Raw genomic sequence first — 20,987 nt, forward strand, 5'->3', positions numbered from 1 at the left:
AGATGGCCAGTGAGTCCAGCACCTCCGGAGCAGCTTCCACTCGCAGCCACTTGGTGCCAGCAGCGGATTCCGCATCCGCACACTGGCAAGGATACAGTAAATAATGAAATATAACACTCTCCAGTGTTCTTCCCGCAAGCCAGGACGCCCGAGATGCTGAAGAAATTAGCCTAAAATATAATCAGCAGTATTTTGAAATTCATTAAAAGCCGACGTGATGTGCAAGGAAATCAAAGGCGTTTATGGGAGGGTAAGAAGGCAGGAGAAATAGGGCACAGCACTCTCTCACTACCAACCTGACCTAGCTTCACTAGCCCAGTCCCAGTAGCCAGTCCATATACCGCATTAGGATACTTTCTACAATCATTTAAAAGACTACCCATAATGTTAAACGTGTTAAATACTACCCCCCGCCCAAACCCATCAGACAGGATGAACATCTTTATGTTCCTCTATAAGCTGAAATGTGGGTAAGCTTCCTTCTAGCTTAGCTTTCTGTCTGAATAAATAACCCTACACTCTCTTCTTCAATGCATGGAGGAAAGGCTTCATCACATGAGGAAAGCAGAAGGCAAATAAACAGACAATTTTCTCTGCTTCCACATCCCCTTAATTGCTTAACTTTATAGAAAGGCAATACAAGGATCCACCATAAAACGACAGACCCATAATCCCTCTGCTTCCAGACGTCACTATTTTTTTCCCCCACTAACTCAATCCACCTTCTCCTGCGGGAAATCAAATGCCAGCTTCTGAGAGGCATCCAGCCTGAACCAATTCAGAGACACCACCACGAGAAACATTTTTATTAAAAAAAAAAAAGTTGGAACTTCTTAAACACAGGCATTGGTTTCCTTTCATCTCTCCTCCTGCCACCACCAGCTGCAAGGCTCATTGCTAGGAAATGAAGCAGCTCTGATGGCTACGGAGCCATCTGGCATGGGCAGAAGGACCTCCTCTGGGTCCTCCTTAACTGTGGAGATGGGGCATCGCAAATGCTACCACGGACTCAGACCATCTACCTCGTAAATGTAGACTTTTCCAATTTAAAAAACAAGGGGGAAACCAAGAAATGTCATTTAAACCAAAGGTTTAGGGTATAACAGCATTATGTCTCTACGAGCACAGACCTGCAGCCCTGGCACACGGTACATTGTGGGATAAGGGCTGAATTGCCCCTTCCAGTTCAGGCTCGGCACGGTGGGACACATGGCTTCGGCTGAGACATGGTGGTGTTTCGGAAAGAAAATGTAAGATGAAAGTTTAACTTGCCCCCAGGACACCTCTCCTTCAGAAAATGATCAAGCTTGGGTACCAGACACTCCTCAGGGAAGACTTCTCATTCCAGCTGACTTTCTTCCCTCCTCATTCAATTTGTCATAACCAATAGCATTAATATGGGAAATTTCTACCTAAAAGCCCAGTGCTGAAACCCTGTCTAACCAGAGACTGCAGGTATAAAAAACTGCTTAAAACACAGGGAGCAGTGTACTGTCGATCTCTGCCACTGGACTGAACTATGCCCAAGAGAGCAACACCAGCTCGGCAATTGCCCAGGGAGGGATGCCAGAGCACCAAAACCCTCAGAGAGAGCTTAGCATCACCGTACAACCACAAATGGATGTAAAAACCTCACGCTTGAAAAGTGGAAGAAGTTCTTCCTAACCTCGCATCGCATTTTTTGGTCCGTACACTGAATGGTGGCTTATTTTGTTTTCCTTGCTTTGTCTGCTGAAGAAGATTGTTAAAATAACCATCACGCCCTTCCAGTTGCTGCACTCGGCATAGGTTCAAACAGTGTTTAAGATCAACCAAAACCAGCAAGAGCCTCAAAGCCCATCAACATGAGAGGGAAACACCCAGCTGTACCACAAAACAGCACAATGAAAACACAGCTTGGACTTTTCCTAAAGCAACTCCAAAAGAAAAAAAACAGTGGCACCTCGCAGTCTGGTTGCCGATTACCTCTACGGTGCAGCCCTTCCAGCAGCCCCGAGGTGACAGGACGTGGAAATCGGCTCGGTCTGTGCTTTGGGACTTGAATCTATATTCCCCGGACTTATCCCATGATGGGAATACCAACTGCTGAGCCGCACGGACGAAGCGATACTCTCCGCTGCTTTTTCTGCGATTATGCCCATGCCTATCAGTGCACAGGCTCATCTGAGAGTTACTGCATGGCCTTGCTAGTCTATAAACACCACGAAAGAATATGAAACATGGTCACATCACAGTTTTAAATGGGATTTTAAACACAAATACCACAAAGCATAGTACTCCTGCTGTGCAAGAATCAACATCTTCAACGTCCTAGGTTTTCATTTGTCGGAAATACTCCTAAACTTATCTTCTGTAGATATTCTTGAACTTCAAACTAACAGCAACCAGACATCCTGGCAATATAATTTCCACCCTCTTTAAACACTTGTATTAGCAAAATACCTAGCTAAATTTTAAAAGGCTCTTAAATTTCTAGGAAGGCTTCTCCTAAAAACCAATCAAACAAACAATGTATTCCCTAAAATCTCAAAGCAAGCATCTAAAAAATAAACGTGTGCACCACTTCTTACTTCCAACTGAGATAGTAAAAAAAAAAAAAACCAAACCTACAACAACTTTTGGATGGAGAGAGAAGTGTTGAGGGATGATTTCTAAGCTTATTTATGCTGGCTAAAAAACACCAATAGCAGAAATATTGCTAATACTAATTCTGTCAGGTTTAGCGGTACTTGAAAAAGGTGACTTGTTCCGAGAGCCGCAATGTGCGTAATAAGGAATCAAAAGGGTCTGGGAAATAATGATTTGTAGGGTAAAATTCAGATTCACAATATATGACCCTTTAAAGTGGTATTTGCTCAAAGCTTTATTTGACAGGTTGTAATACATTATTTATCTGCAAACTACTGCAGCACTGGCCCTGTTTACTGTTCTGGAGAAGCAGGCTGCCAGGATCTCTTGTCAAGTCGCATATACAACTATGACAGAGGAAGAAAGAAAAAAAAGGGGGGGGGGGGAAAACACTATGTACATCTTCCTAAACCCCAGCAACCTCCTCCATCCAAAATAATTTAATATATTTGGGAGTAAGCTGTAGTGTTTGCACAGGCACCAAATTATTGCCAAGAAAAGAAAGTGAGGCAGAAGTTTCTAAAGACGTTTTATTTGGAAAGATCAAAGGTTTCAAAATATTAATTTTTTTTGTTAACTATGCTGAAAAGTTCCAGTGCACATGGATCTAAAACACTGGGTTTTGCAAGGTGAAACCCAGCCTGCTCCAGATACAGCGTAATGTACTGCGCTGGCAGCCTGCAAGGAGCCACTGGATGGGACCAACAAAGCCCAATTATATTATTTGGTAAAAAACAGTCGAAGAAACACCTCTGAAGATTATCAGAGCGACCAACAGCAGGAGAAATGCAAACGGGAAGGATGCGGAGGAAGAAATGCCAAACCCAGCCTGAACCATCGTGCACAGGCTGTTCTGGGCATCATGCTGGAACGCTGGGCAGTGCAAACCTGGGCTGCCCAAGAAAGTTGGTCCAGAGCTGGATAACCCATATGGAGAAGCAAACCACGACCACCACGACCCACCTCCGATGCCTGGGGCAGGCTGAGAGGCTCCCTGCCTGCAGCACTGCAGCAGCTCCTGCCCCAGCATGCTGCAACACTGGCTGCCCTGAGCTGGCTGCCTACTGCTGATGGCAGTACCTGCTCCACTGGGGACAGGCAGACAGGACCCCGAAGTCCTCAGGTTTGGAAGCCACTTCTGACACTTGTAAAACTAGCCAGAGCATCCGAATTATTTAATTGCCCATTAACTCCTTCTCCTACCTGACTCCTTGGACTCCAGTGCAGGTTGTACAGCTGGATCAGGTCAGAAAAAACTCCCACTGCTACCAGCAGCAGCTTGCTTCTCTTTTTTTTATCTTAAATAAACACCATATGAAAGAAAAAGGAGCTATTTTTACACAAGAAAAATCCAACCTTCTGAATGCTTTCCCTGTTCACACTTCCCCTCTGCTCTCCAAGAGTAGCTTAAGTGAATATGTAGCAGCCAGGTTAAAAATGTACATCTGTCAGCAGCAGTGCAATCCCAGCAGACCAGGTGTTTGATAGATGCTTTTGAGGTTTCATTGACCTTGGCATGACACTGCTGCCTGCAAGGGGAAAAAAATTAATTCTGATCACCAGCAACTTGTTACACTTTAATGAGCAATTAAAAAAGGTTATGTAAAGATGGCCACACCTGAAATTCATCCTCATGAATCAAAATAACTTCTTGCCAGCTCTGAAAAGATCTCTATTTTGAAATCTCATACAGCAGAGGAATGAAAGGAAGGAAATATAAAGGAGAGGAATCGGTATTACTAAAGGGAAAGAACACATCTGATAAATTAAAAGGAAGCACTCGCCTGACTGCCGGGATGTAGAGGGGGAAGAGATGAGCAGCCACCTCCCACTGCTGCTCTCCAGACCTGGCTCCATTCCTGCCATTCCTGCCCTTGACAACACTCCTGGTACCTCGGCGTGAGCAATGGAATAGCTTTTCCATCCTACATGCTCACTGAATGAGAAAAGAGCAAAGTTCAGAAGCAGTACAAGTTCCCAGCCCCCCCGCAGGGATACCCATGGGATGGCGGAGCTGCAAGTACCAAAGCCAAACTGTTGCTCTGTAAAACACAACTCAAAATCTCCATGGAACTGATATACACAATTTTATTAAGAAATATAGCTCTCTTACTGCCTGTTAGAGTTTACGTTGTTTCTGCTTGACCTTGGCGCTCAATTTGCCAAGAAAAATAAGTTTGCAGCAGCTTGATTCAGCCTAGCAGGGAAAAGGGAGTGCCTGCATCCTGCTCCCATGTCCTTAATGCACTAACAGAAGCAAAGTCAGGAGCTGAAGCACAGACAACAACACATGGAGGTGCAGAACAGCTCTGTCTTCGGAGCTTGAAAGGGCAAGAGGACTAAAGCATTTGTTCATATAGCAGAAGGACGAGGCAGAAGTCAGATAGCTGCTACAAGAATTGCTCATTGGAAACCTCACAACCAGCAATAGTAGCATGCTGTTATCATGCAGGACTGAATTTGTATTTATTTTGGGTCATGCTTAAGAGGCTAGCTGACATTCTCACTCAAGGAAGCACAGCAAGCATGTTGGGTGATAAATATTTCAGTTTTTTCTGTGATTAATAAAACACATTGCCCATGCTCCCATAGTCACTGTACTTGAGGGTCCATGGGAAGATGGAAAACATGCAGCCCTAGACGTCTGCTTTGATTTTTGTCAGCTAACCGGGACATTGCAAACGCCTCAGCAACAGCTCTGCAGTAACAAAACAAAGCCGCAGAAGCTTCCGAAATGGTTCCTGCCTTTCCCACCTCACTAACAGCACGTGTTGAGCTTGCTGGGCACGAGCTAGCGTTGGTCCGAAGCCTTCCTCTGTTTGGGGCTTATGCACTCAGGTATATCACCCAGCTAACGCAGGCGTACGGCTGCAATCCCAACATGTTCACGCAGTCATCCCCAGCCTCTTGCCCATCAACTTTTGGGACTACCTGGCTCTTTGTTAACTGAACTGTGCACACATGAACAAAAACATCTCTGCTAACTAGCTTATCCCTTCTACTTTATGGACTCGGCGATACAAAGCTCCACACACACTCTCATGGCAACATAATTAATCAAAATACCACTCTTGGGATTTTATTTGCAGGGGTCCTACAAAAGGCTCTGCTGCCTGCATGAGCGCAGGGCTCAGTGCACTGCACTGCGGGAGCTCGGGAGTGGATTTACACACACTTCATAAACCAAAGGAGCTTGTTGTTACAGAGCAGAACCCTCTACTGCTACTAACGATGCAATAAATAGAAATTCCAATAAAATCCTCAAACGGCTTCCCCTGCAGAGCTGCTGCATCAATCACATTTAAGTCACCCGGGTCAAATACAAGCAAAGCAGCAGCATATACCATAGTGGGAGTTCTCTCACCAGGCATTGCAATGGTTGCTTTAATCGGTCCGTGAAGAACCCATCCCAAACGAGGAGATGGCAAAGCTGCTCCTGTGCATTCGGGCGATGTCCCAGCAATGCCCACAAGCAGCTGCAGCACCTCAATGCACATGTATTGTCACACCCGTGCCAGCTTCACTGACACACTTCTGGACCACTGACTATTTTGGTCTGCTGACCTCAGGACATCCTCAGCTTGACGCTGGGTACCTGCTTGGTGTCACTGCCCTTAACGTCAGCGTGTCGGTGCCAGTTGTAGCACTGCAAGTGCTCACTTGTCACTGCTGATGGAACAGGCCCAATTTAAGAAGTGGCTGCCTGAGTGCTTTTACTTGATTTCAGTCCAACAGGTAAGTTGAAGATGACCACACAGCCAGACACAGTCCTCCCATGCTCACACAGGCTGAGTACAGCATTGCTGAAGCAGAGCCCAATAGCCAGTGCGCCCATCGCTCCTTGCGGCACACCAGTTAGCACCCCTAGGACGTCTCATCAAGCGTTTCACAGCTGACATGCAGATGCCTGATGTGCTCTTATGATCCCAAGTCCCCCTAAACCACCCCACAGCTAATACCTGACTCTTCTTCCACCTTTCAGAGTTAGGCACTGGAAGGGTTTGATTTCTCTGGCACGGATGATTTCCCCACTTGCTTTTGCAGCCTGTACCAGGGAGGAATTAGTTGGGAATAGTGTTTACAGCATCTTCCAATAGAGGCATGAAGCACAGCTTTTGGTACCTCACCCATGACGGCGAACCACCCACCCACTCACCAGCACTCTCCCTTCTTAAATGAAAAAAGGGACTGAAATTCAACCTGTCTTGTATTTAAACTAAACTTTCCCTGGTGCACATTTGAGCCTCTCATTACCTGCTCTACCATTACTGATTGATGAAAATTACTTGCCTCAGGCGTCTTTATAGTGACTCCTCATGTTTACTGAGACAGTTGTATCTACTTTCTGTCTTTCCTTTAAGCCGCATGGCCTCATAACTTGCTCCTATTTTCCAGATTGTTTTTTCCATACTAACATCCCACTCTGAATTCTTACCAAGTCTTTGGCCAACATTGGACAATAACCGAATGCCAGCTTTTCCCCAAACCCTAACTGAGACAGTACTGTCAACCAGAAAGCTTCACATGACCCTTTCATTCACACACCAAGACAAAAGCAGGCTGCCAGAAGCTTTGAATGCCATCAAAAACATGATGAGCTGTCCAAATAATTTCAACTGCCTGCCTAGAAATTCCTGGCTTACATATGTACACGCTGGGTTGCTTATCTACAGAGTTCCCTGACATGAAACCATTCATGGTGGCCAGATGATCCCATTTATAACTGGAGATGTCACAAAATTCTGTCATCCACAACACCTTCATGCCTATCCATCACAAAGTCATGGTCATCAGCCCTATTTCTAGTCCCCAGAACTCCTAACACATTAAACACAGAAGAGGGAGTACACAGATCTGCAGGAATAAGACTGATAACTCCTCCCTCCTTGGCCCTAAACCCATCATGGCTTTGTCCATCCCTGACTCTAGTAAGGACTTCAAGGAGGGGAAAAGTTCCTCTTTCCTTCCAGAGCTGTTGTTCAAAGGTTACTAGCTATCAACATACCTTGAAGCTAAAGTCAGGGGATGACAATAGTGACACAGACCCAGAGCGTGTGCTCTCAGACTCGGATGGAGACAGGTATGATCTCCAAAACACCCCATCTGCTGACCCCTTCATTCCCAGTCTGCCTCTCCCAGCTGGGATTGACCAAGAGAAAATGGTTCAGGCTGAACTTGGTATGTAATAGCACAAAGGGACAACTGGGCAGCAAGAGGATCACCACAGGCGGTGTCCTCTCAGTAAACAGATCTGATCCTCCACTGCCATCTCCCATGTCTCTCTGCTTCACAGCATCCGTCCCGCAGCTGCACAGGCAGTCCGTAAGCGCACATTTGGTCTGTTGTCTTAGCAGAGAAGCAGCTCCTAGGCAACACACCAGAACACAAACATAAAAGCCAAGCTGCTCCGGGTTCTTCTTTGGTTGCCTAAAAAGTGGCTGCTTTTTAATTGTATTTTCAGCTTATTGATATTCCTCTCCCCACTCTAATTCTGTGCTTTACCTATTCCCTCCCACAGCAGCCACTGTTTGCCCTGCACCACCCCTGGGGCTTGGACTGCCTCCCTCCCACTGCTCACAACCCAGCTACAGCCCTTGTACTCCCCGGGGCAGGAGCTCTCAAGCCGCGCGGTACATGTTACCCAGCCTGGGTCCTCCTGATGCTGCATCCCCACCTCACCTTCCCATTGAATCACCCATCCTCTGGGATAAACAGAGGACCTGTGAGGCACGCTTTAGGCTTTCTGTATTTAACAATCAGCCCGTCCTCCCCTCCTTCCCCATGGCACACTGAATGGTTTCAAAGCGTATCTTTTAATACCTCATACTGCAGCCTCACTGGTGCATCCCAGGTGTCTCAAACCATTCCTTAATATGTTTGCACATCAGAGATAGCAGTGACAGACACCTCGGGTAAGCACTGCAACCAGGTCAGGAAATCACTAACAAAGAACCCAAGCAATTTTTGTATCTGCATTAATTGCCCCATTAAAGAGAGAACTTCACAAGTGCTGATTTGGCTTTTTACATGTAAGGACCACGTGAAGGAAAAGAAAGCAAGTAGAGGACTAAAGGAGGAGATACAGATATAGAGGATATAGATATAAAACTAGGTATAGAACTGACAAAACTATGTGAGTATACAAAATCCATTAGAAGATGCAGAGAAGAAGAAAAAAGGGAAAATATTACATCCCCCATCATTGTTCCCACAGTGGCCAGGCCAGCAGTGAAGCTGAGGGTGAGCAGATCAGCAGGTAAGGGACAACTCTGTGAGACAGCACAGCTAACCATGACAGAGACTGCCATAAGGGTGACCTAAAATAAAAATGTCTTGTATAAGTTTGATAGCAAATTGACCTCCAAAAAGACCAAGTTTTGGGCCCTTCCTTACAGAGCTTAGCCAATCTGACACTGCCAGACTTCATTTTTCAGGTCAGTCAAAACAACTTAAGTTACTCTTTTAACTAAATCAGTGCAGCAGATACAAAGATACATAATTCATTACTGCAAACTTTGTTGCCTATGTTAACAAATCACTGAAAATCTATATCAGTGTGCAAGCCCATATAAAAACAAGGCAGAACCCAAAAACTCTTGAGTAAGCTGGTAACAACTCAGTAGTTTTTAATACTTGGTACAGGATTACTCAGATACCAACTACCCCAGCACCGGGACTCAGAACAGAAAGGCACTTACAGACTCAAGTTATTATCTTAAAACCAGATTGTGAAGAACTAGAAACGCTTTCTGAAACCAGAATACTCATTAAGACAGGTTGAGATCCAAGAAGATCTAGGACTTTCTAATGAGATATGTGCAGATGGAAGAGCATCCATCACCCCTTCTTCATAAAAACCAAACCACGCAGCAATCTTATCGGTATTGGTCATGAAAACAGGAATTTCCGGGGTAAAGAAGTTACTCTCTCATCATTTGTCACAGAACAGATATATAAAATAAGTGATTTTCCGGATGACAGCAACAACTTGTGGCACCTTCGCCATATTCTCACAGAATCCCATTTTACTTCTCTTTGCTCCAGCGCTTGGAAGACCTTTTGCTTGGGAGGGACTGCTATTGGGGCATCCTTGATCCCTGGGTAAACAACGACCTGCAAAGATCCCTGTATTTAAGCATAAGGATACACATCTGCACGAGGATCTGACCCTTCAGCCTATCTGGCAAGTTCCTCCTTGGGAAGCTGCATCCCACCACCTCAAAGCATAGACCCCAGATCCCACCAGACTGAGACGTGGGGTTGCTCAAAGGCATGCAGCACAACCTTGCCTCTCCAGCCGTGGCAACTCCCACGAGGAAGACAGCCCCACGCCTACAAGGCATAGAGCCGGATTAGTACCTGCTTCACCAATTCAGCTGAGAACAAATGCCCTCCATGAGTAACTGTCAGGGAAACAATGTGCTATAGAAATCTCACTGCGGGCAAATTGAAAAAAAAAAAAAAATCTTTACTAAGGCCTTATACCATAGGCAAATATCCCACTGCTGGCAGAAAGAGACCTGGGGAAATAAAAGATGACTAAATATGGAGATTAAATCACTGCTATTAGCAGGTTTTGGGTTGCCTTTCAGGAGGGACACAGATGTGGAGAACAAAGGGCTAACGCATTTCTTCTACGTGCGCCTACAGAATCATAGAAAAATTTAGGCTGGAAGAGACCCATGGGCTGGCTGGAACTCCTCTTGGTCCATCTAGGACAGACACTAACACGCAGAAATAGCATAAACGATCATGTCAAGTCCTATTAATCTTCCTAATTCACAGAGTACTTTCACTCAAAAAAAAAAAGCACCGCTCGAGCCCAATACCGCCTGTCCTAACAGGACACGTTATAGCTGCAGAGCCTGTCCAGACAAACTTGTCACTGTTTGTCACACTAAGCGACAAGAAAAAAGGAAATCTTTCCATAGGCACTAATGCAAGGCAGTGTGAATGCGGAAAGAAAATAGCAAGGGCTTTGCCAGGAGCCTGCCTCATTCGGTGCGTTGGTTCCCGTGGCTCAGCCTTAGCTAAGCCAGGCCACCCCGCAATGCAAGAAGGAGGCCACAGCTTCCTCTAAGTAGCCAAACCACAAAAAGTTGCAATAAGCCGTTAAAAGCTTCTCCTTTCCCTCTGGCTGTGGTTACTTTTCTCATCCTTCCCTTCCTGCAACCAAGCTGATTGTCGAGTTTCCATAAAATGATGGCAAACGTAATTTCATCAAAAAAATAAGCAGAAGGGAAGAAGAAAACACCAGGCCATGGTTACTTAAACATGCTGTCAGCACTTCAGCCATAAGGAATACTGAAATGTTCAGGGCTTTGTCTGATCTAATTCCCCTGAGAAAGTTTCTGCTCGATCTTAACAAGAAATATGCATTAATACTTTGGCAAGAAAAAAAAAAAGAACCAAAATCAGTAAGAGGAAAGTGGGTTCAGATGGTCAGACACTATTGTTCCACCTTCACCATCAGCAGAAGTAACCAGCTCTCAAGTGTATTAACTGCAGATATGCCTGGACCCTGAGCCAAAGGGAAAACAGCTTTAAAAAATGTCTTACTTAAAGTAGATTTCTTTTGGAAGAGAGAAAGCAAGCATCCCAGTTTGAGAACAGAGGCACCGTGTCACTCGGGGACTGCACCAGCCCCAGGAGATATTCTTCAGACTTGCTCACAGTGCATTTCCCCAAAGCCTTTTCTGGAGTTCAGACACCGAACAGGAACAAAAACTGGTTTCCAAATTAACAACCCAGCTTCAGACCATGTACTAATTTTGCTAAGCCAGCAAAGGATGAGTAGACGAGGGTACAAGAGTTTAGCTGAGCCCCTGGCAGATCTGCCACCAGCTCTTTTCTCCTCCTTCTTATCCACCAGTAACACTAGCCACACCAAGAGAAAGATCCAAAGATGATCTACATGGGCAGTTGAGCACGAGGCTGACGAAGGACCACTGTGCTCACAGGCTCATTATCCAAACAGACACATAAAACAAGGGAAGCCATTAAAAATCAGCTACGTGAGTTACCTAATACTCTGTAGTACAGTATTTCCTAGTACCACTTCTCACATTTTTGATTTGCACGGGTCAAGGTAAATACTTGAGGGATGTCTCTTCTCTGAATTACCACTTTTTTAAAGTGGCTGAGTTCATTAGAGCACTCCCTGGGAAAGGAGCAATGCAAACCTACTAGACACTTGTGTGAAAAGCTGCTTAACCATGAAAAAACACATCAAATGTGAAGCAAGGAGAGAAGGTGAGAGATCATGTCAAAAGAGATAAAAGCAGAAGACGAGAGAGGCCACGTTGCATAATGCTGAGCACAGAAATAGGTCTGTATTGCCTAAATTGATGAGAACTATGAACAGAAAAATCAGGTGCTTTAGTATCACGAACTCAGGAAAAAATTGAGTGTGGCAGAACAGAACTGTTACCTTTGCATAGGCCAATTTTTTAGTTAAAACGAGTATTAAAAATGCTAAGCACAGCGTGGTACTGTGCTCAAGGGTGCTGTCAGGAATTCAGTAATGACGCATTTATGATATTCATTAACTTACTAAGACATAAATATTTTGTACTGTCCCCAATTAATAACTTGTTAGAAAGGCAATTAACATTCACCAGGAAGACGTACAATTGATTGAAATCACTAAAAACTAAATTAATGCTAAACTGTTGCAGGAGGAAAAGAAGAACAAGTACCATGAAACTGAAAAAAAAAACCCCACTGCTTCTTAGTGAGATAAGCGGGGACCTGTGGAGGGAGCACAGGACTCCAGCACAGGGTCAGGAATGCCACTTCAGTGTCTCCTTGTTGCCCGTTCCTGGAGTAAACGTGGCAGTGGGAAACCAGAGCAGGACGGCAAACGCGGGTAGAATAATCTCTATTTCTCTTCCCTTTGCATTCAAATTTCAGCTTATGTTTCTTAACCTTAACAAGTACTGCATTCATTTTCAATTTATAGAGGCACTGAGGAATCGACACTTTCCAATTCATGAAGAACATTTTCTTCAACCAACTTATTCCCCCTGCAAATGTAGGGCCACACCACCCGCTTTAATGACCAGTTTAATGAAGTCAGCGAACTGGGCAATTACCTTAATAAAAAGAAAATTAGTCCTTGGGTCACTTTCTTACTTAGATTTGTAAAACCCCAAATAAAAAAGGGAATAAATTCAAGTTAAGTTCGCAATGACTGACTTAATAGGAACTTAATAAAATGCTGTCCTTTAGCTGGATCACACAACCTGAGCACGCAGACATTCATACACCAGACTGAAACAGTAGTGAGCTCTGAATACTGTTGTCTTAACAGGTTACGGTTGTGGGGGGATCTTCTTGTGCACAAAATCCCCATTTCTGATGCAAATAAAAGCCTGGCTTTGCTCAAGCCAGGTCAAACCCTTGAGCCTGCTCCAGAGAAGGGCACTGTTTTTGAGTCAGCTTCACTTGGGAGCTGAGACACAGACCAAGGAGTCCCCCATTGCTGCTATTGTACTCGCTTTAGTCAAAAGACCCAAATTTTGAATCTTGATGTTTAAATTCTGGCTACGTGACTAGCAGGAAGGAGATTGGGAGGTGCTGTTAACTGCTGGTAACGCAAAGAAAAAAGGAAACCTTCAATTCAGTTGAAGGGTAAGAGTGTCAGAATATACAGACATTTCTTATAATGCACGTTAACCTAGGAGTGAATAATGGAGGTCACATAACAGAGACCACCTATTTAGCAGGATTCACACAAGGCTTTAACACTTACACAGCCAAAATATTCAGAATAGTGAAGCAAACAAGAAGGTGGGGATGAAAGCAGAGATGAAGAACTTTGGGATGGTTATGAACCCTGGTCCTTCAGGGCACAGCTTGCTCACTAGGAATGAGACAAACCTTCCTTGGGAAGGTAGCAACAGACTGCATCTCAATCATCTCCATCGGCAGTGTCAAGGCGTTGCCAAGGCAAGCACCACACGTGGAGGGACACGCACCCCGGACGTGCCGGCTGCTGCTGCAAATCCACAAGAGCAGCTACCAACAAAAGTTGGAAATGTTCCTGGGGATGCTACAGGCACCAGAATGCTCACCAGAAATTCAACAGCAGGTTTGATCCCTGAGTGCTACAAGCCACATTGTAGTAATTCCCACCAAATCCCTCCCATGCTCTTGCTCTTCCCCCAGAAACCATGTCATGCAGCACTGTCCATGCTGCACTGCCCTCTCCACCATATGTAAAAAGTAACCCAAACCTCGAGCTTCAGAATATCGTGCTGCAGTTTGCGCTGGAAGTCAAGGAAGTGGGAGATGGTCAGCTTCCCCTTCAGATCTGCCCCAAAGAAGTACGTTGTCAGTGCAGAGTTGAAGCCAGTTTTCAGGGTGTTCCCCGTTGTAGACCGGTCTCTGTGGCGCATGCCCATGCTGGTTTGGGAGCGAATGATGCTCTGCACCTAAAAATAAAACGGAGGATGTTGGCATCAAACACACCACTGGGACTTATACTAGTCAAGTATCCGTACAAAAGTGCTCCAGGCTCAGACATGTCATTCTCTATTTTTTTTTTTTTTTCCCCTGAAATAATTCTTTCAAGGACATGGCAATTCAAAAATTTGGCTGAACTTAGGCTTTGGATTTTTCAGTCCTCTTTAAAGAAACAAGAGTATAAAATGCTTAAAACGAGTTTTAAGAAACAATTCACCCAGTTTACAGATGAGCATTTTAGCACTGATCCTACACCTGGTCAGCAGAGAGCAGCTTGTTCCCAGCGGAGTCGCAGGAGCAGAGAAAGCTGAGGCAACTGCGAGGAAGAAAAAAGCCTGCGCACATTTTGGAGCTTCCGCTCCTACTTTACTTCCCATCCTTGTTAATTCACACCAACCCCAGTTAGCTCACATCGCGTTTGCTTTCCCCTCGTGCACAAAACCAGGGGGTTTCTACCCAAGGGCACCCCCTCCTTGCTGCCTCCCACTCTGTGCTGCCTCTGGAAGCTCCTCCGTCCCTGGGGCTGTGCGGGAAGCTGAGCTGCGGGCGCAGGCTGACCCACCCAGAGCAAAGGGCTCTCCAAAAGTCCCGCAGGCTTCATCAACCCAAACACAACCTAAGCAGCAGCGGCAGCAGAATAACAAGTAATGCAGAGGTATCCGAGTTACCTGCAGACTGGGATATTTGCACGAAGACAGCCAAGTGTGAAAGTACATGTAACAGCAATATCTCAATGTTTTTAACAAACCATGCAGGCAAACAGCATCCTCCTCCTCCTCCCCTGAGCTCTCAGCAGTGCCCTGTACCTCCTTGAAGGCACCGCTCAACACAAGTGGATGCTACAGGACAGGGCAAGGATGTGCAGGACAACTTCCCTACCCCCTACAATATAGCAAAAGGTTGAACCTGAAGGATGCAGCAGCCTGAAAAATCCAACGGTTATTTTAAGGGTTTTGTGCTAATTTAAGGGGGCAGCCAAGCCAAAGGCACACTCACCTCCTCTCTCCATCCCCAAGTATCCCACTACCCCTTCCCAGCACTCACCCATCTGAATGGCTATTGCAGTAACATGAGAAGCCAGGGTTATTCTCTGCATCATAGCCAATCTCTTCCAACAAGGTAGAGGATTCATATTAAGGACAACGAGTGTGAGAAAGGAGGGGGAAAAAAAAAAGCGACCCGACATGCTGCCTGGCACTCAGCCTCGACAGCACAGGCTTCCCAAAGCTCCAGCAAACATCGCTGCTTTGCCTTCAGCCTCTTCCTCCTGCTGACATAAGTTGGAAGGGAGGAAGAAAAACAGCTGCCAACAGCTCCAGCTGTCAGAAGGACGCCAGAACCTCATTATCGCGGTATACAGTGTGTTCCATTTTTTCCTAACAAGAGGGTGAGTTCTGGAACAAGCCCAAAGGGGATGCTCCGGAGGAGAATGCTGCATATCACTGCTGGGCTCGCCTCGCTTGAAACGCTGCCTCTGAACCACAGACTACTGGCTATTCTTCCACTACAAAGAAAACCAAGTCAAGTCAGAGAACAAAAAATACAGAAAAAAGGTTTGGGGGGGTTTTCTTTGAAATATGCACTGTGATGTGAGGAAGGGTTTTTGCACTGTAAATAGCAACTCCTTATTTTGCTTCGTGCTCCACTTTAACTGCGAGCTCTGCATGCACATTTTGGAGACAAATATTTATAAACTGTCTGAAGCAATGCAGTTTGTGACCAGCTTGGAAAACGGCCTCTGTTTCTGCAGAAGCAAGTGTTTACCACACTGCAGGCTGTTCGATAGAGCATCTTTTCCCGGGTGTTATTTATAAGGCATCCTACACCCCTCTTCTCTCCCCATCTATAACAAGTATCAGACAGTTTGAAAATCCATCTGTGGGCACTGGAGCCAAAATTACTCGCCTGGTCCCTATTTTGGGTAATCCTTCTAATACCCAGAAAGGCAGGCAACCACTGCAAGAAGTTGTCCTCCAGCCCAACCAGTGCTGTCCTCCCCCACAGCTCATCGATCATACGAGGATGGGAAGCACAGAGATGCTTCACTGCCTTTTGTACGTATTTCAGCCTAAGTGTTTGTGATCTGCTTCATGTTTTGCACCAGACAAGAAAAAAAAGAAAAAACAAATGAAAATAGGTAACGGTTTGAAGAGAAATCACGAGTAACACTGCTTGAGCATTTACTACTTCTCATCTGACATTTTAATTAAAAATAGAAGGGTAAACTAACAATTGACATGGTGAAGGATGAGAAGTTGAAGATGATACTGAGGCAGGCATCAAACTATTTAGCGCTATGCACTAGCCATATGCATCAACTGGAAAAAAAAAAATCTGAGGCTCTTCAGTGAGGCCTGAAGAAATTCAGTATTTTCTTATTAGGTAGTTAAAGCCTCCGACTTACTTGCATATTAGCTAAATTACCACAAGTAATTTTCTTCCTTGATGAATACTCTTAAGGTTTGTCAGACATTAATGAGAAGAGACCTGCTGTTGGCTGTCTCCAAAGACGACTTATGAAAAAGGAGTAAGAAATTTATTCCCCTGTGCTCACAGCCAGCGGGGACAGTACGATGCTTCTGTGATGACCCTTTTCTTTCCCTTCTTTTTCTTCCCATTCTCCCCAAAATGATGTTGCTCTTCTAAACTGATGCCACCTCTAGTAGCATATTCTCCTGGAAAGGGCCAGTTCCAGCTGCCCCTGCCAGGTAAGGTATTTATGGTACAGACCTGCAAACTCTGCCATCCTTCATGCACTTAACTGAGGCATTTCCATAAGGAGCGAAAAAGAGTATTTATCATATAAATTATTGTGTGTGTTATATTGAACATGTATAACGTTATATACGTGCCTCCCACTGAAGCTACGCCTTTGCTTTAATTCTGTTCACAACGTGCAGCAAATCAGTTGTGATATCTGCGAAGATATTGTCAGCTTCTTCTCACTTTACAAAACAGCTCCTTCATCCTCTGACTCGAAAGCTCTGGAAGATCAGCCTTTACCAAAATACTGTGATGCCAACCAGGAATTTTATCCCTTTATATAGAGGCAGTGACGCATGTAACAAGCTTAACAAAAATATGTCCCTCTTCCTAAGGATTTTTACATGACTTAATGCACATATAACTTCCCTTAGCCTAACAGATGATTTGAAATAATTTAATTCAATTTTGTACTTTCATCTTCATAGTGCTTCCGAAACATTCATCCTCAAGAAACATTCTTTCTTACTTTACATGTCTAATAAAAAAGCCAAACATGACACCTGCATTAGTACCTTGGCGCCACTGCATTTTTAGTAGGCAGTTAACCGTTCTCCACTTTTCTTCAATTAATTTATCTCCATAATTGATTTCACTCTAGAACATTAGTAACTACTGTAGAACATCATCTGAGTTGTTAAATATTATCAGATAGCTGCCGTGGAGTGCTATATTCATGCACTATGCAAACAGAAGACAGAGCAGTATTTTTTACTTGGCAACATAGGAAACTTGGAATTTTTCATAGCTAAATCAGTAGTTTATAGGGAGGCAGTTCCAAACAGCACAATAACCTGGACACAGTGGTGGATTCAGATTTGCACTCAAAGGAAAATGAATAAACTCCTGGGTTTACATTACAAACTGTCATGTGAAGGGATATCATATTGGAGATAAACACACTCCCTTTCTCCTAATAGTCCAAAATTTGCATCTAAAAACGTACAGTTAACCAGATACATTACACAGCTCTGGAGCAAACTCATAATTATGACATCACACGCACAGGTAATAATTTAAAGAGGATGACAGCAAAAGATTAGAAAGGGGGGAATTAATTTTACAGAGCTGCTTTGCCACTAGTTTTCCCCATTTATAGCAAGTGCCCCAAGCATGACCTCTTACAGACTCTTCTGAAGAAAACTAATCATTCAATCAACCGATAAGTAAGAATTTTTAACTAGATTATTCAGGGCTGCTTTGTTCTTGGATATCAGTACACAGCTTTTCACCATCTCCAAACATGTACGTCCTCCAGCATTAAAAAAAACCCACAAAGGCATGTTATTTTTTTGACCACAGTTTCATTTCCTTTGCCCAGAAGGAGCAACTTCCACTTGCCCATTAAATGTACAGCCCCGAGGGATGTGGGGTCACAGAAGAAGTGCCAGGGGCCACATGAACAGATAGTGGTAGATACAGGTAGGTAAGTGGTGTATCTCCTCTACCTACCTACTTTGATAACAGAGGTGGTGACCCCTCATCCAACTGGCCAGTTCCCTTCTTTACAAATGCATTTACTTTTCCTTTCATGAGTAGCACACACGTGAAGCTTTGCTAATATACAGCGACTTCAGGATGTTTATGAGTTTCCAAAGCCTTAAGGCTGCTTTCTACATAGGCAAGAAAAGCATACACTTCTGCCTGGGGAGGTCAGATCTCTTCCCCACTGACAGCTCGAGTCTTCAATCTATTCTCACTCTAACACAATCACAAACCATAGCTTATAGGAGGACCTCACCAGTATCAAATGTGCCAGCTAAGCTCATTAAAAAGCCTGCATCAAACTCCCTGATGATGAAACCTTGTAAGAAGTATGGGAAAGAAACTAATGAAAATACACTCTCAACAAACATGGGTTTAGATTACATTGAAATAAATGGCTAAATTCTTTGAAGCAGACTCTCCTTGGTGGTTCTCTAAAGACAAACAAAATCAGGGAATGCAGTAAAAGCTGTGGAAGAAAGTAGGATCAAAATCCTGTGACACTAGTACAGTGAAAAAAAATATTTATTTTTGGAGGTAACATCTTGTAAAGATACCTTGGTGACAAAGACACAGGAATTCAGAGTTTATACTTACAGTTGTCCTGGTTCAATGAAAAATTATGTCTTGAAATACTCAGCAGGAAAACAAAACAAAACAAAAAAACCAACAAACCACAAAACCAGGCACTGAGGCAACACAGTAGAGCACAGAAGGAAAAGATGTAAGCCAGCAGTAAGCACTAATATAAATCACAGTAACGTTGCAGAGGTGTGCTGCATTTATGACTAAGATGCTGTAGCATCAAGAAGTCAACCTGTCATTCAACTTGCCTGCTCAAACTCTTCCATGTCCACCTCGCCATCACCATTCAGATCAAACATCTTAAAGGCGATTTCAAAATTCCTCTGGGGAGCTACATTAAAAAAAACACACAATAAAAACCAAAGACCAGTTAATAAAGATACAATAGCTCAATAAAAAAAGGCACAAGTTCAGAATGACTCTACCCAAAAACAATTTTCCATAACTCTTGCAATTTTAAGAAAATACAGCTCTTGGGAACCTCTAGCTATGAGCTTCATGGTGCTCCTTTTACCAAAGGTCTTTACAAGGAGGTTGGGCAGAGGAGATGTTTCTTGAACAAAATTTATTCCATTTACAGATAGAAAAAGCACGAAAACAAGACACCATCTGATATTTCTCATGACAATCAACAGAAAACGATGCTGTAGCAAGAGCTCTAGTCTGCTCTGTACAGTATAATACCACTTTGGCCAGAGGACATTCCTACGGCACTGCAGAGCACTCTCTGTGCTTTTGTGAAGCAGATGGTGGGTGAGGAGCAGACCTAAACTTTGGGTAATTCTCTTCCAGACTCAGTTCTTGTCTCACTGTGCAAATTTAAACAAATCATTACCAGGTCTGTCTCAGTCCAGTTATGACATTGAGATAACACACAAGCTGGAGCTCACCAGCTGGGACGCACCCGAGACAGCATGGTACCTTATTTTTCATTGTGTTTAGTCTATGTTGTCATGGTTTATTTAGCCATAACTGCAAAAGCATCGCTTCACAGCCACCCATCACAGCAAAATTGTGCTCTTTCCCCTGCACCCCACCAAAGAATTTCAGCACATTTCCATTTTGGGCTCTGTAACCCATCACCATTTAAAGCTACAACATAGTGCCACAATTTTTTTCCAAATTAAGCTAATATATGAGAATTTATCTTGCTCTGCTACTTTCAAATACATACCACCTACAGGAATTTTGGTGTTTGCTGGGATTTCTAGGGAATCCCCTAGGCTATAACTAGTGCTTAGGTTGTCATCTTAAATGATCAATTAAAACTTAGCCCCTCTTTTTGTTCTGAAGATGGCTCTTCTCCACCCAAATCTGGCAGCAGGATGTGGATCACTGGTGAGGCTCATCCTCCTTTAACCTCATCTGTTGCAATCAACTTTTAATATTTCTTGCAGATGCTCAAAAAGTAATGAGTTTCTGCAACCAGCCTTCTGCATTAAGGCATCTCCCAGATGGGGGTGGGAGGGTGAGTGCAAAGAGGAATTGCTCAGGCAAAAAGAAATTAATATGAAATTAACTGAACTGGATTTTGTACATTAGTTACAGCTTCGATTTAGGGCCAGTAGACTTTTACATTGTGTTTTCCCCTTGCTATAATAAACTGTAGCACTTTATCACTAAAAGATTTAGCAAACGTTAATGAGATCACTTTTTCCAATCACTTTGTGCCTTCAACAGATGTATAACAACATTAAACTCGATGGCAGGAACGGCCTGTCACTAGCCACTTGATATATATAGCACATACAGTCCTGCCGTTATCATCTCTGGATTTCCAATTTCCTCATGCCAATTATTTGGGCTTTATATTCCAAACACTACATGCATAAATGATGTCTCCTGTAACCACGGCAATCGCCAGCAGCACGTGGTGAGCTATTTCACACAGCCCTGCAGCAGAAGTGATGCCTCCACCCAGCCTGCCTCTCCTGCCTGCTGCAATGGGGAGACCTTTGCTCTCCATCCCTCCTTATTTCAGTGTTAGCTGAGATGTACTCAGGTAGACCAGTCGTCCCCAACACCAACTTCATCATCTCTTCAATGATGCAATATAATTA

General features: G+C 44.1%; 1 protein-coding gene across 4 annotated transcripts in view; it reads right to left on the bottom strand.

The window, feature by feature from the left end:
- Nucleotides 1-20,987, bottom strand: part of MICU1 (mitochondrial calcium uptake 1) — a 113,931-nt gene that overhangs the window by 22,891 nt on the left and 70,053 nt on the right. For 3 of the 4 annotated variants that reach the window (XM_082311232.1, XM_082311233.1, XM_082311234.1), the window contains 2 exons: nucleotides 19,176-19,258; nucleotides 13,866-14,063 (listed from right to left, as the gene is read on the bottom strand). In XM_082311232.1, coding sequence (XP_082167358.1) covers nucleotides 13,866-14,063; nucleotides 19,176-19,258 — 281 coding nt within the window. The remainder of the gene's footprint in view (nucleotides 1-13,865; nucleotides 14,064-19,175; nucleotides 19,259-20,987) is intronic. The other variant, XM_082311235.1, reaches the window with a different exon arrangement.

The sequence above is a fragment of the Platalea leucorodia genome, assembly GCF_965183815.1.
Source record: "Platalea leucorodia genome assembly, chromosome: 4".
Lineage (NCBI taxonomy): Eukaryota > Metazoa > Chordata > Aves > Pelecaniformes > Threskiornithidae > Platalea > Platalea leucorodia.